The following is a 26,982-nucleotide window of genomic DNA, read 5'->3' on the forward strand; positions in this document are numbered from 1 at the left end:
TTGTCTTTTTCTGCCAGTACAGGAAAGATTTATTGACGCATTTTGGCAAGGATGAGGTTCCTAATTGCGTATCGAACGTTCAATTTTCATGCTCACCACAATTCCCTTTCCTTGTCAATTTCCTTTTGAATTACGTTAATATTTGCCAAAGAGAAAGGCAGCAAATAGACGGGAGAGATAGAATCAAATGCAGGTCTGTGGATATTACAGCGACTGTGTATTTGTTCAGTGATACTCTGTTAACATTTTGCGAAAGCCTCCTTGTCCAAGAAAGCAAATATCATTCATCGAGAGCTGTTGGCAAATACTCCTTGCTGGACCCTCCATATTAATCTTAAAATCCAATATTATGAATTCCGAGTCCTAGCATACTTGAAAGAGAGAGGTGCCAAGTGGTTTAATTGATCAGTATCCGGAAAGAGCCGGAGACGAAAAGCAGAAGGGGTTTCCTCCATAGCAAATAATGGCTTTCTTTCCTTAAACCAATACAACTGCAGTGATTTCCTAATAATCTCATACTGTCTGCTGCTTTTTCGATATGACTGGTGGCCTCAAATTTCTGTTCTCAATGTCTTTTCAGACATTTCTACTGCCAAAATTGATACACTTAGACTGACTTTATGACTAGGATTCAGACAATGCTACAAAAAAGGAGTACAGTAGTAGGAGGGAAAAACGCTCCTTTTAGTTAGATAATGTTGCAGTTCATTATCATTATTTTTATCTTTTAAATTGATTTTTTTTTGCCTTTGTAGTTTTTTCTACTCTTATTATCAACCTTTGCTACTTGGAGAAATATGGATCGAATATTCAGAGCGTTTTCTTCAGCAGGCATTACAGTATATACATGTATGTATTTGCAAGTTTACGATCAACTAAATGCCCTTAAAAGTCGTGTAGCTGATCACCAAGAAGGAAGGTCTAGCCGATGATAGAATGAAATGGACATAAAATTATGCTGAAGCGTAACACACCAGCACAAAACTGCAACCCAGACATACAGATATTTTCTAAAGCGTATAGTCAGTGTTCTCCGTTTGATTAACTGCGAAAACACGCCACAGGTGCCTCTTCACCTTTCGGGATAATCTCTCAGCAGAGCAGAGCAAATATCCCATTACTTTTGCCCGATGTATTACAGCACCCTGCACACAGCCTAAGATTGCCACTTAACAGTCCGCCAAGAAGCAGATGCGTGCTGTCTCTTAAAGACGGCCAGGAAGGCGTGGAAGACGTGCTGTTACGTCATTCACTTTCTTTTACTGTCATTTTGTACGTATAAACTATTGATTTTACAGCGCAGCGATAATCAGGCTGCTCGATCTTCGCATCGATAGTCACGATCTTCGATTTTTTAATCCTATCGTCGATAGGCAAAGCAGGTTTTTAAAAGTGGCAAAATAGGCCCACATGTAGCAGAGAGCTTTACCTGCATATTAATTCTACCTGTAAGACCTTGTTTGTTCAGCGGAAGAAAAGCAGATGTTATTTGGCCCGGTGCTACTACGACCTTCAGCGCGAGAGAGAGAGGCTAGTCACTAAGGTGTCACTTCTACCTTGAGTTTATACAAACGTGCAAATGCAGGCAAGAACAGACTGAGAATACAATAGGATGATGGGAAAAACTGAGATGTTATTTGGCCCGGTGCTACTACGACCTTCAGCGCGAGAGAGAGAGGCTAGTCACTAAGGTGTCACTTCTACCTTGAGTTTATACAAACGTGCAAATGCAGGCAAGAACAGACTGAGAATACAATAGGATGATGGGAAAAACTGAGCAGAGGCGAAGTAGAAACAGGTACGTCAATTTCACAGAACCGTATAACGTACGTAGCATATGTTTCCGTGTTTTCAAATGCTTTATGGCCTTGCTAATGTATTGATAGAGGGGTTTCTATTGTCGGAAAGTCATTTCCGTCGTGACCGATTCACATTTAGTGATGCGTGATCTACGGAAATACCAAGAATTTGTTATATTATCGCGTGAAAGCCCGAGGTGTATTTCGAGCATCGTCTCACTGGGACCTCATGCATCTTCCACCAGCAAACAGCCAACCAAACATGATCAAACAAACTTTATCCTCTGGATGTGTAATACTTATAATACCAAGTTAACTGACTTTTGACAACAGCACATTTGGAGTATGGTTTGTTAGACGCGGACAATAAGTTTATAGGACTGGTCTTGAGACTACGAAAATAAATGAAATAATATATGTGAAAATATGTTATGGTCCATTAGACGTTTCACTTGAGATGGTTTGATAAGTGGTTTAGTATTTACACGTCCAGCCCTATTTAATGATAATGCTACCGGCATTATTACGGCTATTTTTTGAACTTGCGTCGGCTCTCATGGGCCATGCAAGCAATTCTCAACAGTTAACCTTAATTTCCGCTGATCGATTGATCATTTTTATACAGGCAGCTTTTACAAAAATCTAGACACGCACCCAACGCTACATCGACTGACTGGTTATTTTTTTTCTTTTTTTGTATTTCATTATTGCTTGTTTCAACTATTGGTAACCCGATATGTTAATCTTCTTACAAAGTGAAAGAAAAAAGGACATGAGCACGCATTATCTTGTAAAAGTAGAATTAGGTAAAACAAACACAATGCGTGCTCTTATACCGAGAGTGTTAGACTAATCGTTAAGTGAAGAGGGTAAAGTAACGGGTTCTCGGCGAATAGAGACCTTTCTCCATTGTGTGTAGCACTCTCCAGTGCTTGTAATTACTTAGTACCGGACAAAACTGAGCAAATACAACACGTTTAAGATTACCCGTGGGAGTGAAAGGTAACGAAATACCCAACAAAGGGGCAAAAAATGTATACGTGATACAAAAATGAGGGATAAAATGAAATGGGACAGATGGGTATTTTCCCAGACCTGTCGATAGTTCTGATTTTGGCTAACGCTACATTGCGTGTTTATTAATGGTTAACCTTTTATTAACCAAATAAAAAACACAAGGGATTTCGTATGTTAGGCCTATTGGGATTGATGCTATTTCAGGCACGTTGATTACAGTCGATTGAGTAAGAGCCAGTGCAATTTTCTAAGTGCAAGGAGTGTATTGGCCAGATGGTACTATTACATGCCTGTTCAACATTAAATAAACCCCAGTAATGCGGTGCTTGGAATCCATAAAATAATTGCGATGTTTTTGTTGTCATTATAATTACAGTTCGCTAAGTATACCTATCTTTCTCTTATTTTCTCAGAAAAATTATTAAAAAATCGATAACAATTACATCTGCTGTTCGTTAAGTTTGGTGCGGCAATACACAGAGCTCTCTCGAGCGTTTCTAACTCAAGTGGGGGGGGGGGGGTTCTTTCTTCTCCTGTATAGTATTGTCCACTGTAGCCTTCTTTGTTGCACGGCGAAATCCAATCATGCCTGTCTATTCTCAGAGGACATCTTTTTTCCCCATTCCGATAAATCAATATTTAGCAGCAACATATGATCCTGTGTCTACAAATGCCGGGGGAAATGAATAGTGATTTTGAACCATTCTTATTACAGTTAGGATCTGATGGTCTTTGTCTCACATTGCCGTGATAGTTGAACAAAGGTCTCTGTACAAGAAGGCAGGTGCATTCCCCCTTGCAAATAACCAACATTGAAGAGCCCGTTGATTGGAGATGAGGCGGACAAAAAGATGTTTTAACATCTTTTAAAATGGCTTAAAAGCCATCTTTTAGTTACTGAACAAAGCGCCGCCCATCGACTTATCGCGTTCACATCCTAAAACGCCGTAAACCAAATCGTCACGCTTGGTAATTTATAACGACTGCTAATACCCCCTTTACACTGGACGGCGTTCTTTCTGCGTCCTTTCTGCGACCATGAAATTTGGCATCGCTGAGGTCTTAATAAGGAGGCACGAGCATTGATTTTGTATCAGAATGAATGCTCAATGATCGGCCAGTTGTCGGCACGTAAAGTATTATAATTTTTTAACTCTCAAATGGGACCGTACTGCTGGACGCAGAAAGGACGCCGTCCAGTGTAAAGGGGGATTTACATAAGATGAATAAGTGGAAAAGTATAGGAAGGCAGGAGATTTTTTAAATATTAATCATATAAAGTTAAACTAGAGACTAAGTATAAACACTTGTTCGGTGCAACATGAATTTCACCAATAAGTGAACAGAGAAAAGTCAACTGCAAAGAAACTTACCAATATAGATCATTATAACTATTACAATCTGTTGATCCCATCAGATCAAACGGTCTATTTTAAATCAAATGATAGAAAACATCTCATTTGGACAATATGTTCCTCAAATCACACCACTTATACTAAGGAGGGTAGGCCCACCTCTTGCTTTCTTACACAAATCGTATTGACATTAACAGGACCCACAAAGCCTTGGAGAGCTTTTAGAACCACCCCTTTCAAGAAATTATGTTAATGCTCCCCCGGAGCATTAGGGGTTGTTTACCATGGGTATTAAACCACCTCAAGCTAAATATGAATAAATTATTTACCACTTCTTTTCTGTGACGTCTTTATAGTAACTAGAAGCACGGGGATCTCATTGGCATTACATCACGTTCATCGCGTGCGCCTACTCTACCTGCGCCGCCGTTTGTACTACCTTTCTATATACAACTGTATACAACGCTGGTAGTTATGGTAAAAATATAAGCCCTTACGAAAACTAAGACGAAAGAGCATGGCAGGGTAATCTAAGGCTGCTCGTAGGATAATTTTGGCTCGTGTTTCCTTCCACTTTTCCTCAATTACTGGAGGATGCCGTTAAGCGCCTATATCGTCCCTGGAATAGCTTTTGCTCAAGAAGTTAGGAAATGTAAAAATACGTTTTAATAGGCACCGTTTCGTACGTATTTGTACTTCTTCTTAAGGGGAATCGATACGTTAGAAAGGCCAAGTTTGGCAAAATAGCCCTTTTCCCTTTCGTTTATGTGAAATACTTATCATAATATTTTTGCAATACAAATAAACATTTTTTTTAGCTCAGAAACGCCTTTTTGTTGCTTCATTCACCACCCCACTAACTATTGTACATAGGGTAGGCAGGCGTTAATTGTCAGTTTCGCCACTTTGTAAATAGTTGTGAGATAGTGATCGGTTCCCGACATAACTCTGTAACTAAGTAAGATGTCATCACAAAAATTGGCATGGTTGACTCCAAGGGTGTGGACTACAATTCAGTGCAAACATTTGGTGTTATTATTTATTATTTATTATAATTTTTTTTTGGGGGGGGGGGATAAGGGCCCCAGATTTCGATGTTCCATAAAAAGGCGATGTTTCTCTTCTTTGTTGATCGAATGCAGTACTTACATGTGTAGTTGTTATCAAATCGGTTTTAAACTTTTGTTCTGGCTAGAGAGATCTGTTTAAAATCAGTATTACAGTTTTCACACTAAAAACTGCTGTAACGTATACCAGCTACAGCTACATTCTTCCCGATGTATCTTTGATGGCACAGCAATATTTCACGACGAGACAATGTTTATATCCTCATTATCTAAATGGATAATTAAAAATCTATTCGATCCAACTTAACTTACAGGCCTTTGGTTAATTGGCTATTTTCACAGCTGAGGGAGAGGCGACGTGAGGATAATCGTCTACTTAAATTCACTTATCCAAATACTAAACACAATATCTGTGGAACTGGTGCTTCATGACAATTCTGTTGAGTGTATTAATGTAGCATTCTTAATCCAGAGAAAATACCCACGATTAATTTCTGTGCTGCACTAATATCAATACGATCAATTGTCTGTTTTAACTGACAAAGAAACTAAATTAGGTGCTTATCACAAAACTCACCTGTAATGTGCTACATGCACATGTGCGTATTGGCATTACGGTTGAGGCTCTACCGAGAACGCGGGAATGAAAAAGAACGATGGGAATATCTTCTTAATATGCCTGCCTCACAGCCAACGAAGACAAACGAAAAAAATAATCATAGGGTTACAAACTATCATCCATCGTGCGTTTCGCATTAGATCCAAGTCGATATATCGTTCATAGATACTAGGGGGGAAAGTGTTTTTAATGACTACTACGCTGTGCGCGTTTGTTGGCTATGGCACGGGAAATAGGCTCAAAAGAAAAAGGTTCGGCAGCACAACAGTAAAATGCCTAAACCTCATTGTGACATAAGATGTGCGGTATAGTGTACCCCAATTACTATCTAAGTCATTTACAGTGTATGTTAGTCACATACGGTCAAATTCGACTCAGGCAGCACATTTTAACATTTTCAAATGACAACCCCTTCTTCATACAGGGACAGCTACTACTAGATATACCCCAACGCCTTTGATATTTGTTGGCATCAAGCATTACAAGAATGCTATTGGCAGCAACGAATGCTGATAGAAGATAACAATGTAGATCCTAAGATTTTTTTGTTTTAATAAGTCTTCTAAGTATCTCATGCATATTGGAACTTAATACATTCAAGCAGTTCTGTGAGAACATTACCTGTTTAATATAAGCCTTCCTCATTCGCAAACGGTATCCTGCCTGTATCATTATATGCGGAATTTCCAATCGACGTCACCAAAAATTACCTATGCTGTTCAGTGTACTACATATAAACCGAGCATGTCATCACTTGGTATTAATATATAGGTATTCAGGCCCGTAGCCAGCAATTTCAGAAGGGGGTTCGTTTTCTGAAAAAGTGGACCTTTTACCATAAAATCCTCAAGTACATAAATCAAATTTTACCCAGAGTGGACCTTTTCCAAGCAAAAAGGGAGGTTCTTTCGAACCCCCCGAACCCCCCCTGGCTACGGGCCTGGTATTGCATAATTGGCTTCCACCCACCACCACCCTCAGATAAACCAAATGTAGCCCAATTGGCATTTGATACATGGCAAACCGTAGAATGTCGTTGGTATTTGTCTCTTCTTTGACTTTCTAGCCTGCTTTTTTCTTTACTTTTCTTCATTCATTTAATTACTCCCTTTTTTCTTTATTTGTTTTATTCATTTATTAATTTTTGCTTGTTCCTGCTACTGGTTTTGGCTTCTTTTGCCCATTTTCCCATTTTACTCATTTTCTCTAGACACGCTGCCAGATGATGTTTGGACGGTATTCTTGTATGTGGATATCAATATTTAATTTATTATCAAAATAAGTCTCTGATCAACAAAGTGAATGCCACGAATAATTATGTATAGTGCCCACCTGTATAGAGGATACCTACACTAACACCAGTGTATTGGCAGTAATGTGAACAATTTGAATTATGCTTGGTCGAAATTCTCTAAGGCATAGTTTACGTCTACCGTCGATATGGCTGTTTTCCCTTGTACCATTTAGGTGAAGAGTGCAAGTTTGAAGGAAAATAGAATTATCCTTGAACTCATTGGAAAGGATGTTCCTCAACACATTAAGGGCAACCCAAATGTTACTATCCATGTATATAGACCTCATACTGTTTTAGTTGTAGTACATACGTTGTCGGGTGGGGGCGTTGGAAGGAAACGGAAACAAATTGCCCCATCTGACATCTGGAGCCTTCAGCGCATGTTCCTCTTTTTAAAACACATTCTCCATGGCTGCATTCACAACAGTGGCTGTTCCGCGGACTAACAGATCCTCGGATCAAATATGGCCTACCCACTTGAAAGCTTACATCGTGATCCCCGCAGGGAATCTATTCAGTGTCTATTAAGGGATTATGCGGCAAGCTTTCAAGTGGGTCTGCCATATTTGATCCGTTAGTCTGCGTATCAACGTGTTTGGAATGCGTCCTTTAATGTATTCTTGCCTTTATGTCTTGTATGTTACCGAAAACAGATTTAATTTGAGGTAAACATTCAGCTGTAAACATTGCGCATTGGGAATTATATTCTAAATAATCGCCTTTGTATCAATATTTGATAGCTTTTAGTTAATCCCACCCTTAGAATATGTTTTCTAGGCACTTAAAACACGAACACAATACTTTAATGGTATTAATTGATTATTCTGCAGTTTAGAAGCACGGGGTTTATCATATTTAACACCTAGCCACAACCCTTGCCCCCGATCAATATGATGGGGGCATTTCTATCCTTCTACCCACCGATTTGATTATTAAAAATTCTTGTACAGAAGCGGTCACGCGACAAAAGGTATACTACATAAATACATGCGTCTTTACTTGGCGGGGGTACTTCAGTTTGAATGGCCCCCTGGTCTTGAAAAACACCCGGTTGCTGTTTTTTGTGCAATTCCATTTCAGCCCTCTTTTAACTATCTTAAACCACTTCGGGCTATTTTACCTGTTCAAATCATGTGATGTTGAATAGAGAACGTGGTAATGATTGTATTGAAACAAGTGGAACACATTATCCGACAGGTAGATCGCCGAATTACGTGAACTAAACTGATTTCTGACTGGCAGGGGAGGGATGTCAGTCGGCTTAGTTTTTTCGAAGGGGTCACTGCCGAAGTGTCAAATACAATTGGTTACTGTGGGTATGGTATTTCGACCTCTGCTTTTCCAGATATTCTCATAACAGACATCTGACTCAGTTCTAAACCTTTTCATTATATATAGTGCTTTCGAAATCAGTGCGTTGTATAGAATATGATGCCTTTCATTATATAAGTGGTCTGACATGCCAAAATATGTAACGGAGGATAACCAAAGCATAATTTAAGTTATATTATGCTGATAGTATCCCCCCCCCCCTTTTTTTTTTTTTTTGAAAAAGACTGTTTATTGACAAACGCAGAGTTCTGGTTTATAGTTTACAGTTCTGGTTCAATAGGAAAGACCATCCAGGTGGTTTTCCCCTATCATCTTGTGAAAAAAAAGAAACTCCGGTATAGTAGCCTTATAACACCTTAATTATTCTTTATTCTTGTTCATATATTTGAACCTTGTTACGAAAGGAATAAAAAGTTAGATTAAACATCAGGGTAATGTACAAACACAATTTGAAAATGGATGACTTGAAAATGAACACTCTTACCATAAACAGTCACCATCGAACACTGGATTACTTTTACTCCTGTGGAAAAAGGTACTTGTGCTTAGTTATACTGAATGCCTGACTCTACAGACGGTCATTTATACAAAAATTCCAATTTCGGGGACATATTCATTGCAAATACCCTCAGCAAAATGCTACGTGGAGCGTTTCCCGAGTTACTCTGTAACTGGAAAAGGCTCTTATGGAGATTAAGTAACTCTCAAGAGTCTAATAAATATCATTGACATGTATGCTGCTTATCCAAAAATTGATATGACTGGTTTGATTAATCCCTTTTCCTCCGGCAGATATAGGGTAATGACTTCTAAGACTGTTATATTGTTAATATACCATTCCGTATTGAATTGTGTGCTACTTTTACCATCAGTAACAAAACTGTATGAGTTGTTTTATTAGCGTTAACGCTTTGAAATGAAATGCAATTTTTTTCAGTTTACTTCCACGTTCAAAATTGTATCTCTCTCTCTCTCTCTCTCTCTCTCTCTCTCTCTCTCTCTCTCTCTCCACGTCCAATATTCACTTTTGCTGAGATCAATAAATGCCACGTATATCGGAAGTATTTACGTGTCTTGGTCTAGGTCTGATAATCGAAAAGCCCATCACGGTTGCTTTAACGAATGACGCCGTGGAAGTTAAGTCACGCTATTCCAAAAATATCCCAAGTTCCCAATCCGCTTTAGCCTCATTTGCAAATTACGACTGACAACATTCAATTCAACAGGACAAAAAATCTTCTGATGTTGTGATTATTTTATCGATCTCCTTTTTTTCACAAAATTTCTCTTTTTATTTCCTGCTTTGCTGGATTTGTATCATGCGATATAGTCATGTTTTACTTACATCTAAACTAAATTTGCCTGAATTAATGCTGTACTTTACGTGACGAAGCTTTCACGACGCTTACGGTCGGTAAGCGTAGGCTAGCACCATTATGCCATGTTCTCCCGCTAAAAGTCACAGAAAAACGTTCAAGATTCCAAAGAGGCCGCTGTAAATTGCAATTGTATGTCAGTATAATGCCTTGGCTGACACCAGTACATAGTGCAGGTTTTTATTTTGGTCGGAAACTCGTTTGAGGCACCACAACTGCTCTCCGTTAAGTGTTTATTTTTGTTCTTTTCCATTTCAAAGTTAAATAGAATCCTTTTGTAGAAATAAGTGTGAACAAAACATACAACTTTGAGCCTTTCTTGTGTACTTAGCACGTCTTGATAGTCATTATTCTTGAACCTAATTTATGGCTATTAAAACACTGAAGCTCATTTGTGGATATTGAAACAACGCTCCGTTGCTTATGCAGATGTCACTGCGCACGTGCTTCATACTGTCCAAGTTTAAAGTAGTGATATAAGGAGAAATGAGCGCTTTGCTGTCTATTTATAAACTACTTCAATTTTTTATTCACCTTTCAAAATTCTTTTGTTTCCCCCAATTTCTATTAAATTCTCGTTTTTGATTAATTTCATAAGGAATAGAGATGTTTAACAAGTATCACGTGCTTATTTTAAACAGGAAAGAACAGTATTGATAACCAGCTATAACTGAAAAAACATGGAGAAATTATCTTTAGAAAAATGCATTTAGTGGATGCATTTAATTTCATTAACAGTCCTCACCGTTACTGTTGAATTACCGAGACAGCTCGTTTGTGGTTTGGTACGCGTTTTTCCATGGCAAATCGCTTGTTAGTGTGGTGAACGACCCTAAACTTAAAGCGTTTGTGTAGAACAAGTGCTTTGATCCAGTCATTTCCTATAACAAACTGCCCCACAGATTCCACGATTGAGATACAAGCTGGGATAAATTATATGATTGATAACCGAACATCTGACCAGGTAAATCGCTACGTCCAATTCACCCTAAAGGCCTGTAGCTTTGCTGTATCTCTTTAAACCAGCACCCTGCGCTCCTACTGGTACAAGTGTTGTTTGGTAAGGTTACAATTACACGGGGACCATGATTAATGATCCGGACGGGTTGATAGGTTGATTTGGATGGGAATTAAAGAAGACATATCCCTATTTATTTATCAAACATTGCTGATCTAAATTCGAGCAATGCCCAGCTGTTTGTGCTTTCCTTTTTGTTTATCATTCGGTATCGAATCAGGTACGAAATTTATGCAAGATGCGTCCAGTTGCCAAAATAGCTAATGACCAATAATCTACATTGTAACAATAAATATGTACCGGTACCAACAATAAAGAACCGATTGCCCAGTGGTAGAGATATTACAAATGTCAGTCGCATTAAAAGAAATGTAGGAAACTATGTTCACTGGAAAATTCAAGGGGTCTTCTTATTCGACTTTTATAGAGTTTGGGAACAGTAGAATAACAATGCGCCCCCTGGTCAAAACGGATATTTGAAAACATCTTGGCCGTTTCCTTCCATGTGACACGTTTCGAGTTTTGAACAATAGGCCTAAAATGACTAAAATGTGACGTGGCCCTCAAATTTATTCAGAGAGACAGGGATGTATTTCTAAAATAAAGTTTCGATATCATCAGTTATTGTCGCATTAAATGTCACCATTATTTAGTTCTCATACATGTATAATAAGTATCTATCTCCCCAGTTACCGCATACATGGATATACTAAATTGCCCCAGGCTAAATCCTAAGTAAAGCACTGTCATCTCTTCGCTGTGTTCATTTATTAGTGGGTTTTCAATTTTCCGAACAGGGTCATAAATGCTAAATATTCCTAATAATTATAGGGTAAATGAACATAATGAATAGGCTAATGAATGAATAGGTGAAAATGTTATTAAAATAATCAATAAACGAATGCCCCTGGTAGATGTATTGACTACTTGACACACTGAACGATTGATTAAATAATAATAGTAGAAATAATAATTCAACAAATTAATTTTATTTCAGATGTCGACAGGCACTGGGCTCTAGGATGTATCACTTCTACGGGCTGTTTGTCGTCTGCCTGGGTGTTGTCTTTCCACTGTCGTCTGCTCTGGCTCCAGACGACAAAACGTCATACTATTACACTTGGGTAAGGAATCTCAGTGAAGGCTTGTATGGCAAACCATTTTGTGTGCAAACAGCTATTGAATTTCATTGATGATATTTTTTGTAAACCTTATGCCTATTTAGTCCCATATCTGTACTAATGGTTAAATGGGAAATCACATTTAAAAGCTTTCAATTGCTGTTGAAGTCCCATAGGCATTGACAGTTTTTAATTGAAAGCATTGATTTTGAGTTCATTTATCATTCAGCATTGCACTTTGTTATTAAGTGCCAGATGGATGTTTTAGAATTATGGCATCATAAGTCTAATGATGCCTTTTATACATTCATTAAATGATAACAAAACCAGTCAGGAGGTCATTTTAAATTGCCAGCCAAAGCTTGATGGAGAAGCGAAAACATAAAACCACAGCATGAAGCAGTTGATTAAAATGAAACAAAACAGAATTTATGACTTTTCTACTTTTCGAGCAAGCATCGGCTTTATCACTGTAAAGGTTAATTGCCAAAAAATGTTCTTTTCTTTTACATTCTGGGTATCGTAGCCCTATCTAGTTACGGAATCTTTTCTTGGCAGAGAAAACATGTATGTTTAATGTATAAACCCGATTTCAAAATGCCAACCTAAGAGTGTTTTGAGCTACGCCTCAAAAAACGTGTCTGTGGAACCTTGATTTTACAACATTTGTTTCTTTCAGGTGTTTTTGCTGTACCTGTTTTCCCTCAGCCTTTGCTTCTTTATTTATCTGAGATTTTACTTGCTACGGCTGCGAGGGAAGCCGTACACTATCACCCAAGAGATCATCTCTAACAGACAAGACGTGTCGGAGTATAGGCCAGACACACCGATGCTTCCACAGTGCAATAGCGAGAAAGGGAACCATAGCAACACAAATGGACGAGACTCTCCCAGGTCCAAGCCTCTTTTGGCGGAATGGCATTTCCCCCCTGTGTTCTTCACTGGCACCGGTTTAAATCGATACATGAGGTTCGGAGCTGCCCGTAAGTGCTTTTTTAAAAAGAGTTATGTGGGGATCGGGGAAGGGGTAGAAGAGGTACTCCCCCCTTCATGCAAGCCGAAAGAAGTGAAAGGTCGTTGCACGTTACGTCATAAGAACAAACTCGGTCCGACTGACCGGCAAAAAGAGCACAAAGAAGGTGTCCAGAAAAAGCAAGTGATTCGGGATTCTTGTACCACACAAATTTCATTTATGATTGCTTCATTTTATGAAATTCAAAAGGGTGACTTTACTGGTTGAAAAAATATATCCTACTCGTCTCCTCTGCGGTGCATTAACTGGGCACTACTGAGTGCGGCCAATTTGAGTCGGAAATAACGCACGCCTGACGCCCTCATTGTTAAATTCTGGTCCTGTCAGTTATTTTTCATAATTATTTATCCCCGTTTCTATCAGAAACGAAAAAGGTACTTGTTAGTACAGAAATGTAAAAAAATATCATTGATTCCGAAATCTCTCAACAATTCCAAGAATTGTTATATTCCCATTTGTAGCTTCCGTCCCTTTCTATAACATCTAAGTTATTGGATTAAGCGGTTGATACCATTACGGTTGATTTGATTTAGACTGCATAATTAAAGTGCTGACAGTTATTCAAACAAGGACTGTAGTTGCCCTAATGTGGGCAAGTAACTTGTTTTAAAGTTTTTTTAACATTCGGTACGTCAAAGTTATATTGGAAGAGAATTAGGAGGTTTGAATTTGGGAATACTTATTTTCAGATAGAATAATAAAAACAACATTTAAAGAACTCCTGGACACTCAACTTAAGATATAGCATGTAACATTATGTTCAATCAATTTGACCAATAACAATATTACTGCAAAAAATTTATAACCAAAAATTTCCAAGTTTTCCGAAAACTATTTTTTTTTCATTTCAGTATTCGCCACTGGCGCTATGGGACACAACGCACTGGGGATAATAGAGTTTATCGGGCACTATGCGTCCGGATGTCAAACCCCAGTCAACGTGCTTCTCCACAGTGTACAGCTAGGCTTTACCTTCACGCAGATTATTATCATCAGCAACTACTCAGCGGTAGGTACACTGTAGCTCAAAACAAATAGTTTTGGTAGTTTGGTAATGTATGTGTAGGTGTTCTTATCTTCATTATACAGACTTGACATTTAATATGGAATATTTCAGTTTCGAAGGTATACCTAGGTAAAAATGCGTTCTTTTTTCAAAAAACTCCGATCTCATATAAGATTTGTGAATGGAGAACTGTGTAGTCAGGTGTGTCGCTACCAATTAACTGACTTTCATGTCTGTTGCGCTGCTACATTATGTAATATGCAGTGATTTAATTGGGTAGTGTTCCTTTGGGCTGGTCAAACTTGGCTTAGGCAAAGCTTGGTTCTGTCAAAAAAGTATCCATATGTCGACAACTACTGCATAGAAGAATTTGAAATTTTGCATGCAAGCGGTCAGTTTTGCAGTGCGGAAGATGAGTCAAGTAGTGCATTACAAATGTTTTAATCTATGGCAGAATGGCGCAAAAAAGACAGACATTACCAGACAGATCATAGCGCCAAACAGAACGGTCCCCACAGTTTTATAGAGTAATGACCAGACTGATGTACCTACACAGAGGTCACCCCCAGTGTATCAAAATCATACCTACAGGGTACAGGACCCACTGTCTTTCGGGATACGCTGCTGCAACCAAACAAAAAACACTTAGTCCGTTCAGAACGAGGGGTAAATTGCCACCAAAATGCGTTTTTCAAAGCCCTTAGCGAACACCAAACTGGGTTAAGCAGGTAAAAACACCAAACGACCTCCGAGGCACCTACTGCAAACAGCAAAACATCGTCGTCTGTTTCTCTAATGAATTGGGGGTCATGACCGTTTCTGGATAGAACACTGAAACTGCATGGCTTTCTTTATTGAGGTCAGATTTCACCTGTACCGCCCAATTAGTCAAAACAGAGTTTACAAATATCCAGAAGAGGCCTACGACGAAGCATATGCCGGGTCTTAAGTGAAAAGGGTGATTGGCAGCGTCAGTATTTGGAGTGGATACCACATTGGTGCCAAAACACCAATGGTAGTCATCGACGAAAACCTGAACCAGATCAAATTAAGGAATAATCTCGGAACCACTTGACTATCATTTGATAGGGGGCACCTTAGGAACAATTTTAGGTTGCACGGTGAGGTTGCAGGTTCACACAGAGCACTTTTAATAGCAGATAACTTACAGAACCAAGGGAATGAGCAGTTACCCTGGTCATCAAAATCGCCACATTTGAACCACATAGACAATATTTCGGTAGGCCATTACTCGACGAATCAACTGCCTACATGTCCTACAACAAAACTGGACCAGATTGGACACTTTTAGACCGATGCCTGGAATATTATTCCAGATTGAACTCTAAAAACCTACCCCAAGCAATGCCTTGCCGCTTGAGAGCGCTGGCAACAGCCAGAAGAGGCCAGGCGTAACAGCGACCATTACTGTGACTATAGCAACTGACATGAGGGTCTTTTGTGGAGCGTATAACTCTTTTACAGACGATAATTTGGAAAATATGGAGATCCAAAATATCTCTTTTAATGGAAGTCGTATGGCATAGTATAGGCAATGTGTTTTTGTTTGCCTCTCTGGCAAATTCCATTAATGAATTGATATCACAATGACATCAAAGAGATAATTTAAAGTTATTAAAACAAGATTTTAATCCTTATTTTCATTTATCAGTCAGCAAAATAGGAAAAAAACTGATAAAAAATTACTTGGAAAAAATATTCCATATTAAATGTCAAGTCTGTAGATTAGGAAATGGCATTATTGCAATGTATTTTTTGTTAAGTCATGATTTGAAACTAGTTAATTTTTATACAATGATTACCTTCAATTTTTGGCATCAATACGTAACGAGCCGTATATACACGAGAAATGAACCATTTTGAGAGCTTTTCGTTTCTGAGTATTTTCATCTTCCAAGGTTCCTATCATGTTCAAAGTTGAAGATAAATGGGTTTCTAAGATATTATCGATTTTGATTTCAAACCCGGGCTCTTGTCAAAGGGTACAGGAGCAAAGATTATTGCAGAATTGCATTAGACTAAACTCTGATGTAATTCAAACAAATCTTTTTGTCTTCGGGGTTTCTTATAATTACATTACGAGTGCATGATGCCATTCATTCTGGTGAAATCAGAGTCAGAAAGAGGGGTAATTGTACCAAAGTAGGGAAGTTATATTTCCTTTGAACAATCGTTGTTCTTTACAGTTTTATATTTCAGCGGAATCAATGTAAAATTGCTGAAATTACTGTAAACCTGTTGTTTACTTTCGTTTTCCAGTTGGTTATCAATAAACATAAGGCAGTTGCCAGGCTATGTCTGTTGCATACAATGGTCACGCACATATGTGTCCTTATTGCCTTCTTTGTTCTGGAAACTGAAGAAAAAATACGGAAACAATACACTTCGGCGGCTGATGTTGATAGCATCAGCACTCCAAAACCAGGTTAGTTTCCTTGCACATTTTCCTTGGTCTACATGTATATCGATTTGCAGGACATTTTTCGTAAGCATTATTAATATAGCTAGCCTGCAGAAACATGTGGCAGGGACCACAATTTCATCTATTTAAGTTATCGAAGCCTTGACAAATGCTGAAAAGGTATCATTATCTAACGGTTAATCCTTGCCTTTTTCATTCCTCATTTCACTCTTTAAATAGAATCAGTATCTTTCTTCTTTTAATTTCAGAAAACCTATCTGACCCAACCACAGTCACCTGGGCCCGCAGCAGTGATTGCCTTCAATTAAAGACAATAACGGACAAAGCACGACCAATTCTCTATCCATTTATCATCCAGTTCAGCATCATTGGGGCCCAGGTCATGTATAATCTCTATCGCAACGTCGGCATATACCCAGAACCACGGGAGGACAAAATGCCAGCAGAGCTAACGGAGATCGGTGCTTACAAACTCTGTCACCATGCACTGAACGGGTTGTACGTAGGCTTTATATTGATTATCATTGCCGTGACTGGATTGAGTGTATTCTCAGTCGCTATAAACGATGATAAGACAGAAAACGACCAAATCGCAGCGGCATTATTCTTTACCATACAACTGGTATTGTATCTGAGTTCTTCGATCGCTATTGGGATCGGGTTCTTTCAAACTAGAGACTTTGTTATTGGGAAAGAGAGAGTGGACTACTTCCTTATCGCTGGAACTGCTAGTATGTACACTTTTAACATATTTGCCGTCATTTCGTGCATTCACTGGGTTTCACACCACGACTCGGATCTGATAACGTGCTTTTCTCTTGTGTCATCTTTCGCGGAAATGATAGAGACATCAATTCAGACTTTCTTCATACAAATGTTATTGACGAAGAGGGCGTGGAAACTGAATCACGTGATCAGAAAGCCCGGAAGAGAGGTCATCACGTTTCTTCTCATCACAAATCTCGGCATGTGGTTGACGGATTCTTTTGCATTTGAAAAACGAACCATGATTCCCGCCTACGTTGGTATATTTGGCTTCCCGGCGTGGACGACGATAACGAACGCATTTGTTCCTTGGATGAATTTCTACCGTTTTTACTCCTTTACGGTATTAGCAGTGGTGTGGAAAAATATATTTCTCCCGCATAAAGACCACATTCCGAAGTTCAATCGTAATGAAGATTCTCCGCCTGCTGAAGAGAACGAAGTAGTGGAAAGTGAGGCAGACACAGACCATTTGACTCCTCATTGACGCTATTATTCTTAAGCTACTGTACTTTATCTCAAGCCAGACCCAAATACGTCAGTGACGGCCCATTTTAAGCTTGGAAATGCAAGTGTTTCCTGGCTTCATATGAGAGTATTACGAAACATTTGCATAGGGATAGAAAAAATGGAGAAGAGGGAGCAGGGATAAAAAATAAAATTTCTTCTCTTCACCTGGCATATATAAAACTTTAGAAGAGAACTTTGTTACTTTAATATGCTGTGCACAAGGATGGCAAAATCACTTTGTTTTTTTTTTCGCTCGCTATACTGGGAGCAGAGGAAAAAAGGGTACCTGAGATGTTAAATGAGGCTCAAATGATCCTGTGTCACTACCCTGGATCCGCCATTGACATTGGATTCAACCTTCGTGTCCCACAGCCCCGGAGTAAAGGAGCTTTGCACTGACAAGAACCATATGAAGACTGCGTTGTAATATTTGAGTTTTCTCTGTATATGCTGTGCCATAGCATCCGGTCCTCGCGCCTTGTGACACTTTTTCACTGTGCTTTTTTATGTGGACGTAAAAAGGTTAAACTATCGGAATTCATTTCATTTTTTTACAGAAAGAAGACTCGTGCTACTTCGACCACATAAACACAGGGGCAAGGCGATTCCAAGCGTCTGCTTCAAGCTCATACCCCTGTATGTGCTAGTCAGTTGTATATGTTAGACTTTGTAATATACATACAAGAGAACAGAGCTACTCCATAACAAAAGAAGAAATTTTGAGTAGAATTATCATATTTTAGATTGATACTTACATACCAAGACACCCTTTTGATTTTGAGTAGTCATTTCAAATAATGATCATTATGTAGGCCTATAACACGGTAAATGTATAATGCGCATTCTTAAAATCATTAAGAAAATATGTTTATTTCTTTTAGCTGTCCAAAGAAAACGCGTGTACATCTTATACATTTATGTTATTTATTAAGTACATGTATTTATGTTTCTCTCAGCATATTAACAAACACAAATAATGAAAACACGCACACAATAAACCACGTACGTTCATTTATTTATAAATATTATACTTGATACATACTCAAATTGTTTAGCATGTAAGTAAAAGTCAATACTCTTCATGTTCTTCATAAGTGCATATTCATTTGCTTCTTTGCTGGTAAGCACGAGAACTGTTCTACAACATAACGCTGATATTTCTATACAATGAGCCGTCCTAAGTCGAAGACAATGTTTACTTTGCTATATATAGAGCCGCTACACATCCAAACCATGCCTTCCAAAATTATGACTAAACTAACATTTATTGCTTTATAATTGTGGATGCAGTAATGAATTGATATATTGTGGTAAACCCTAAAATCATGTCCAACTGTGTATTATTTACTATACGCGTACTTAAACAAACAAAACACCCATTGCTCAAATTATCTCTATGTGCTATGAATACTTAGAAAATATCTATAGGTACTTGATTACTGTAATATCAAGCATGTAGTTTTTAATAAATAATTACGTTCCCCAATTAGTGTATTTTCTGGTACTATTTTAAAGTTAAAAGCATGTGCCATCCCGGACATTATCGGGATAATTTTCCACCTGAGAAGAAAGAAACGAGTGGAATCCTCTGTGTACTGGTATTTACCTGCTTATCTACAGGTACAAGCTATCAAGTTGCAGTTTGAGGCGGTTGAGCTCTCAAAGTCGAAGATAGTACTTGTAGTGAAAACTTCTCTTTGGTGAGCACATTTATATTACACAAAGTCAATAGGAAGTCCTATTGTGGTATTGAGAAACTGTTTTTGTCAGGCAATCGCTGTAAACACAGAGATCATTGTCTCAAAACAATTCTCTGAAACCCAGAATAAAGACAGAGGAAATGTCTACAACATAGATTTGAATATTATCAGGGAATATATAAGTCGAGGTCTGAATTCATCTGGGCTGTGTTAACAGGTGTTCTTCTCGCAGTTCTTAATGCCAGTCTACACCTGTGCTCAGCATTAATCCACGCCAGGATGAACGCGCAAGAATGTGAGCGTTTGTGAGTAGGATCAATAAATAAAAAGATCGACCTCAGAAAATTTGGCCAACAACAAACAGTATCTAATATATATCAATTTATATACAAAACTTTCGTCAAATGTTTCAAGATTACTTATATACAGTATATGTAAACACTACACATAAATCCTACAGTCGTACTTCCTCATTAATACATATACATCCAATCAGAGAGCACACAGAATAATTATTGCTTTAATATAAGATACATATACCTCTGTAAAGCCTGATTTTCTTGTTCACCATTGCAATTTATCTGTGCTGTAGTGTGTAGCTTTTCACTGGGATGTCACAATTAAGGGACGTGCACCAACTCTACAGAGCAATTAGGTATGGTGCGCTTCACCCAACCTTTGTAATGCTGTATCATTCATACAAACAGACATTCAATGTGTGAAGTTTTATATATATATATATATATATATATTTCAAAAGAGGGTCCGTTATACGTGTTAAACAGAAAACTCGATTTCCATTCAAACGCGTAAGCTACAGAATCAGATTGAAGCAGCAACATGTACCGGTATACAGAAGGCTATCGCTCATTATATTTACCACTGAGGGCATAAACCTTTCCCTTTAAATGCCCACAATTAAAATTGAGATTCAGATTCCGCATTATAGACGGATATAGGGCCTACATTGTACTAGCCCTTACACTAGGCAGACAAATAACATAAATTAAAAACCTTTCAGCAGCTAGCCACCGAATTAAATATTTGCGTTTCTTTTGTAATAAAGCAAATTAAATAAAGCCGATTAAATCCCCACTTAAATGTCTTTAAAAAGTCAAAAATTATAATAAAAGTACAAGATATGTAAAATTAATTTTTGGATGAAGGTTTGACTAGAGCTCCTTATCATTCAACAGATTAGAATTCAGCCCTCTGAACTGAGCCTTACGCCTTTCTCCTTGTAAGCACTGCCCCAGATAACAGAAAGTGTCGATGCCGATTGAAAACGGTAAAATATTATCAACGGCACAGAAATGTGAGTCATTATTTTCCAAGGCAGTTGTCCATAAAGGCTCAACATCTGTGCATTGTGCTCAGCCCTTCTCACCGCTAACACATTCACAACCCACAAGGAGACGTTACAGAGAATCAGGAAAATGACGAGGGCTCTTCCTGGCTTGTGGATCACGTGGTCCACCTTTCGAGGCTGCCGTCTGCTACCGTCGATGATAAAAAGCGTTTGTAATGTTGCCTGAATAAGACACAAAAGAGAGACTGCCAGTGACATCGTTCCCTTCAAATCTAACTTCATTATGTTTAGCTCGTGGAAAAGTGCAACGCTTGTGAGAAGCTGCAAGATGTAGACTCCAACAGTCCCCAAAATCAATAAACTGTCATCAGACGTGCCCAACTTCGTTCCAACAAATTCCAGATTTCTCATCTTCAAGAAGCCAAAAATTGTCGCCAAACATGCAGCAGAGAGAAGCAGCAGTTCCAGGGATATGAATACCAATAAAGCTTTTTCGGGGGACTTGTCAAATAAGACAAAATAAATACTCAAACCAACAAGGGTGACAATGGCGACAAAAATGCCCAAGAACAAACCCGTGTGGGATTTGTGGCACTCAGCAAAACGGAACTCTTCCGCCGGGAGTGTGTCTTCTTCAGCAGACGATGGTGACACAGGCGGTTGGTGTTTCCCAATATGCGCGTGCATGCTGTAAATAATGGCCGCGGCGATAATGCTGTATTGGAGTACACATGGGTACAAGTACGGCTTTGCCTGGTCTGTTATGGTGGTTGCCGTATAACAGTCCATGGAGGTGATGTGCTGTAGTGACCCGTCAAGTTGCAGAATGAGTGAAACACCTTGTGGAAAATAAATATTACAGCGTATCGACTCTCAACTTCTTTATCTTTGTGTAAAACAATATGAATAGGACTATGCCATTTTAAGTAATAACACAACACTGGGTAATCTCCCACTGAATCAATTATCAATAAATGAGTAAATGTGTGCGAGAGTGAGGGGTCAAATGAACGAATAAATCAAAAAGGAAGTAGAAAAGAAATTAACCCCTTACCGGTTTCGTTCACCCCGGCGACGAACTCTCTGTACTGCTCTTCTGTCTCCAGTATAAGATAGGCCATGTACACACTCACGTTGGTGGCAAGCAGGTGAACGAAACCAAACCTAGCAACTGTATTGTGTTGGTTGATGACGATCTGAAAGGAGATTGCGATTTTTTCCTCTCTAACACAATTCGCCTCAAACAGTAACAGTTTACGGTATTTAGTTCAAAATAAGTTTTAAAAAATTATAAGAAAAACCATTAATTTAGCAATAGTGTTGATATCATAAGCTACATCATATAGATTCCGAATAAAAAAGCTGATAAAAGTGGCGCTGTCTTGTAACATTATCTCGCACCAAAAGACACGGCATATTCTTTGATACGAAAAAAAAAACAACATTTGCTTATACATTCAACTTACTTTATGATACTTGAAGATGAAAAATGTCTGCACGAACGTAAACATCAGATGGAATGCCGTCACAATAACGCTGACGACAGACATGCATCTGCTTGGTTGGTCTTGAGCAAACTCTGATATCTTGAACCCATCATATATCATGCTGGCCGTGGCAAATACTGTAAACAAGAGTATAAAAATTTCACAAAGCTAACAAGAGAATTGCCTGTCGAGTTGGGTTATTTATTACACGTGCACTGCTAGGGTTTCGAGGTAAATCGTAATGTTATAAAAGTACACAAAGCTGAAGATGTAGGGTTTATATTTACAGTTTCCAGTTTGGGAACACCTACCGAAATAGTACCTCAATAAGTTTATCACAATCACACACACACACACACACACACACACACACACACACACACACACACACACACATTGTAAATAAAAAAAATTATACATGTTTTGCGTTCCCACTTTTCAAAACAGATAAATAGACAACTTTCGAATATCAAAATGTCCGGCGAATGATAATTTGGCCTAAAAACCAACTGGTCATCACTCATCAGGTTTAATTTTTGTTAAGCAAATTATCAAATGCGGAGTCAATTACTCACTGATTGCACCAGCCTTCATGTACAAGCTAATCCCATTGCCCTTCAGGTGGGCCACCATCTGTCGGGTTTCCGCCTCAGAATCCGGATCGATAGCATCCGTTTTGGGAGGTGTGTCCGGGCGTATCCCAGAATGATTATCGCAGTCACTAGTGTTGTGACTGTCGACTTCATGGTTTTCAGTGCTCACAGCTGTAAGGTTGACGCTGTCAGACGCTGAACGACGGCAGTTCGTCTTACAACACCCACGCAGTAGATAAATGTGGAGAGACACCAAGAAGACGGTTGACACTGCATAGAGATACATATGGAACACCTGGCAGAAAAAAGTGTCAGTTGTGCTATGGTCATGCTTTAAGGCCAAATAATTAAAATTAGTTAGCAATATGACTAAAAAAGTTGTTATAATATGCAAATGACTGTAGGCATTTCTGTCAATACTGCACACTGAACTCTGATACTTTCGTATATTTACTCTATTTTATAACTTACATATGAGTGAATCTAACCATCCCTCGTTATCATATTACCTCGGTGAAAATATAATCCGTGATGCTGTCTCTGCTAAAAGCGGTGGCCAGAGGGAAGACGAGACCCACGCAACCCAGGAAGACCGCATACAGTCCACTTAACTGTCGGACACTGTAAGGAGTAATTAGGTTTTTGAGAAAAACAAAAGGAAAAAATATTTATGTAGATATTAGCTTACGAATTTTTTTGTGTAGTTAATGATAAATTCAATTTCACCAAAAGGAACTTAAATGAATATGCAGCGTTTCGGTTTCCCCAGACTTTATCTTAAGGTGGCAGAAAACGGGTGGTCTTTTAAAATTATGAACTTACTTTTGCATAATGTATTTTTATCCAACTTGACAAGAAAAAAAAAACGGGCACTACGACTTGTAAAAGATAATAATAATTGATAAAAATGTTTGTAATAACGCCATGGATAACCATGGTTTTGTTAAAAAAACTTTGAAGATTTATTGACATAAGGAGGACCAAAGCGCCGAATAAGAATTTTTGATGCCCCCCCCCCCCCACCCCCAACCAGCGTTTCAGATGATGATTTTTAATAATGAAACACAAATCCTACATGTAGGTTTATACATGTACGTGCAAGATGCATTATAACATGGACTACATAGATTCCTTTACTTCCAATTTAAGTTCATGTTTTGAAAGAAAATTTTAGCCGAATTTTTTCATTCTTATAATATTTGATATTTATTTTGCTAATAACGACTGTAGATATTTATCTCCTATGATGTTGATCTTACGTCTGTGACATTTAGGACTTTCTGCCATAAAAAAGTGAGCTTTTTCTTTTGCGTTGAAATATTCATATTTCAAGACAAAGAATCCGTTATTTTCTAATCTATCAGCATTCTGAATAATCGTTTAGTAGCATCATGCAGTTACTTTTGACTTCTCTTTCAACATAATTAATGACCAAAGTCTCTGACAGTAAAAAAAGCCTCCATTACAAAGTTAAACGCATCCTTGATCCATTGTGACAGACTACGATTATAATCTCGATTATAGAAGTCACGTCATCCAGAGAACACACGTCAAACTTAATTTTGAACCGTTCAATCACATTAGATTATCCTGATGATAATTCACTTTTAATAAATACTCTGTGGACTCATTCATTTCCAAGTCTTTGTTCAATACCCAGAGAGAGTTATGTCTTATGGTCGCTATATTCAAATTTATCAGGGGTTTAATGATAGAACACTGGTTTAGGGGGGGGGGGGGGGGTTACAAAAGCATTCTGTTTTAAAGGAGTCAACGGTATTACGGGCCTATATTTGACAAGAAAATATAAAGCGAACAATGGAACTACCATACCACCGCAACAACGAAGACAGATTTGTTAAGTTTCCTTTCATCAACTTCAATAAGATTAATTCCACTGGATCAAAAACCAATTTTTCAACAGTTTTTTTTTTCATAAGACCCACCCAACCTGGGTCCCTTTTATCATCACAGTCATTTTTTTCAGTTTCTTACAACATATTATCCGTGAAAAGACCAATTAGTCACGTTATCTTCATTTTCAACCAAAGCAAGGGATCAAGGGGACAAATGTACAGATTAAGCGGGCGTTAGCTCAGTACATGTGTAACGACTACATGTAACAAGCTAGTAAAAAATGCACAGTAAAAATGAATATCAAAACTTATAAACAACTTCCTTGGATACAATGGGAAAAGATCCATGATTTTTTTTTTTTTTTTTTTTTTTTGGGGGGGGGGGGGAGGGGGAAAGAAATTATAGTGTATAATTAGGCACATTAACATCATGTAAAAACAATAGCCGCAAGCGGACTGAGAGGCGCAAGTTAAGTTAAAACTTTCTCCCCAAGATAACAAACACAACATTTTGGTGTTTGAAAAAATTTACTATCCTGGTAATTACTCCATTTTACTGGTAGTTTGTATTTGTGGTGGCTGTGATATGATTTAACAGCAAATTAAACAGAAAAAGGTAACACCTAAAATAAGTACAAATTTCCAAACGTGTAAAGCGTGGAAAAAAATCCAAAGTGGTGGGCACGCTCACACACACACACACACACACACACACACTATTTTATTTCCACACACACACACACACTATTTTATTTCATGATCACTCATTCAAAAAAATCTTCACGACATCAGTCACATGTTATGAATTAAAACTGTGTAGGCCGAAAGAAGACAACCTTTTTTTGAAAATCTGCGTAGCACTAGTACGTATGCTTTCTAACATACCAAGAATATGACTGATGGCTTTGTAAACTGCATTCTGAATATACGAAATAAGGTTAAAATCGCAAAGAAATCGTTTTGGTAATTGCTACAAAAAACTGACTATTTCATACGCTTCGAATATACCAAAAATTGTACAGTATAAAAATATATAAAGCGCTTGCTACTGTTGGATGATTTAACGATCTCAAAAGAAAATAAAAGAACTAAAATCCGTTTTAATTCTTCATCGAAGATACCAACACAGCATAAGCAACTTCTCACGATAAGCCGATTGCCCGCCCACCCCCTGTATTCATGGCTTACGTATCTGTACCAATGTGTAAGTAGTATCAGGTTGCTTATTAAAAGTGACGGCGTGGGGAGCAGAAAAACACTTCTTACGGGTAAATCGACAGAGGTGTGGGACAAATGGCCAACTATGTATAAAGTTTACTGGTAGGGCTACATAAAGGAAGATTATAGTATAACAACAAATGAATCTTATTGAACTGTGTATGGGTAAAAGAAGTATAATATTGACTAAATTTGGGTAAATTCACCACAAAAAAAAAAAAAAAATATATATATATATATATATATATATATATATATTACATATACAATATACATAATATCGAAGAATGTATATCAGATGGGTAAACAGAGAGTAAAATACCACCGTCATTATCAACTCAAATTAAATAGCAAATCAGTAGAAAAAAAGTGATCAAATGCACAATTTCGTCTTATCCATTCTATCATTTAAAAAGTAAAGTTCGGCTAAAACTCTATATTTCTATACCTGCTTTGCAACAAATAGGAATACATAGAAATCACTAGGTCTGATTTTTTTTAGTAAAGTGTTTCAAAAAAGACAAGTTTCTGGCATTATCATAATTATACTTACCGAAAAGTATTCGTACTAGTACCTCTGCCCATGGTGTTGAAATTTTGATTTGTATTAAACCTGCAGAAATTGTAGATCTTATGATTTACTTCAGTTTTCTAAGGCTCACTCGCTACTTCCCTGCACCCAGAGAAAATAACGCACTGGTGGAGGTTTGCATGCTGTTAGCAGATGGCCAAAGGTGAAAACTGGGTCAAAAGGTCAAAAGTCACTTCGAAAGGTCGATTTACGCCATCTGTTGGTGAAAAGATGACAACAAAGCGAAGGAGAGAGAAAGAGAGAGAGAGACGCATACAGTAATACAGGTATATACGGCTGTCAAAGAATTATGAATCATTCAAATCTATGGCACAAAAAATAGGACTACAGAGCACATAATCAGAGGCCGATTCGTGTTCATATCAACAGCGGTCGTCACATATGTGGAAATGAAGAAGCTGGCACTCAGTGTATCTAAAAGCTCAGGGCACTTTTCACCCTCAGTAACACACTGAGAACATCGGTTGTGATC

The 26,982-nt window shown here is 38.1% G+C and overlaps 2 protein-coding genes across 2 annotated transcripts; one reads left to right on the forward strand and one right to left on the reverse strand.

Moving 5' to 3' along the window:
- Positions 1-1,154: 1,154 nt before the first annotated feature.
- LOC106173411 (proton channel OtopLc) lies at positions 1,155-19,241 on the forward strand. Its single transcript, XM_013554547.2, has 6 exons — positions 1,155-1,798; positions 11,875-12,001; positions 12,678-12,981; positions 13,883-14,040; positions 16,318-16,483; positions 16,729-19,241. Exons 1-6 carry the CDS (start codon positions 1,761-1,763, stop codon positions 17,730-17,732), a joined length of 1,797 nt encoding a protein of 598 aa, XP_013410001.2. The 5' UTR covers positions 1,155-1,760; the 3' UTR covers positions 17,733-19,241.
- On the reverse strand, positions 18,750-26,743 carry LOC147762866 (proton channel OtopLc-like). The gene is made up of 6 exons (XM_087009119.1): positions 26,472-26,743; positions 23,354-23,465; positions 22,827-23,139; positions 22,231-22,388; positions 21,819-21,960; positions 18,750-21,603 (listed from the first exon to the last, which is right to left on the reverse strand). Exons 1-6 carry the CDS (start codon positions 26,501-26,503, stop codon positions 20,660-20,662), a joined length of 1,701 nt encoding a protein of 566 aa, XP_086865245.1. The 5' UTR covers positions 26,504-26,743; the 3' UTR covers positions 18,750-20,659.
- Between the last annotated feature and the right edge of the window lie 239 nt (positions 26,744-26,982).

This window comes from Lingula anatina, chromosome 3 (assembly GCF_051362555.1).
Source record: "Lingula anatina isolate TDL-2025a chromosome 3, LinAna3.0, whole genome shotgun sequence".
In the NCBI taxonomy this organism is placed as follows: Eukaryota; Metazoa; Brachiopoda; class Lingulata; order Lingulida; family Lingulidae; genus Lingula; species Lingula anatina.

Bases quoted from the DNA above. Each gene is read 5' to 3' on its own strand.
- LOC106173411 (XM_013554547.2), top strand. From the start codon at position 1,761: ATGATGGGAAAAACTGAGCAGAGGCGAAGTAGAAACAG. The intron at 12,982-13,882 runs GTAAGTGCTTTT...TTTTCATTTCAG, and splicing joins CATGAGGTTCGGAGCTGCCC to TATTCGCCACTGGCGCTATG. The intron at 14,041-16,317 runs GTAGGTACACTG...TTCGTTTTCCAG, and splicing joins TCATCAGCAACTACTCAGCG to TTGGTTATCAATAAACATAA.
- LOC147762866 (XM_087009119.1), bottom strand. From the start codon at position 26,503: ATGGGCAGAGGTACTAGTACGAATACTTTTCG. The intron at 23,140-23,353 runs GTAATATGATAA...TTTTTCTGCCAG, and splicing joins CGGATTATATTTTCACCGAG to GTGTTCCATATGTATCTCTA. The intron at 22,389-22,826 runs GTGAGTAATTGA...TCTTGTTTACAG, and splicing joins CATGAAGGCTGGTGCAATCA to TATTTGCCACGGCCAGCATG.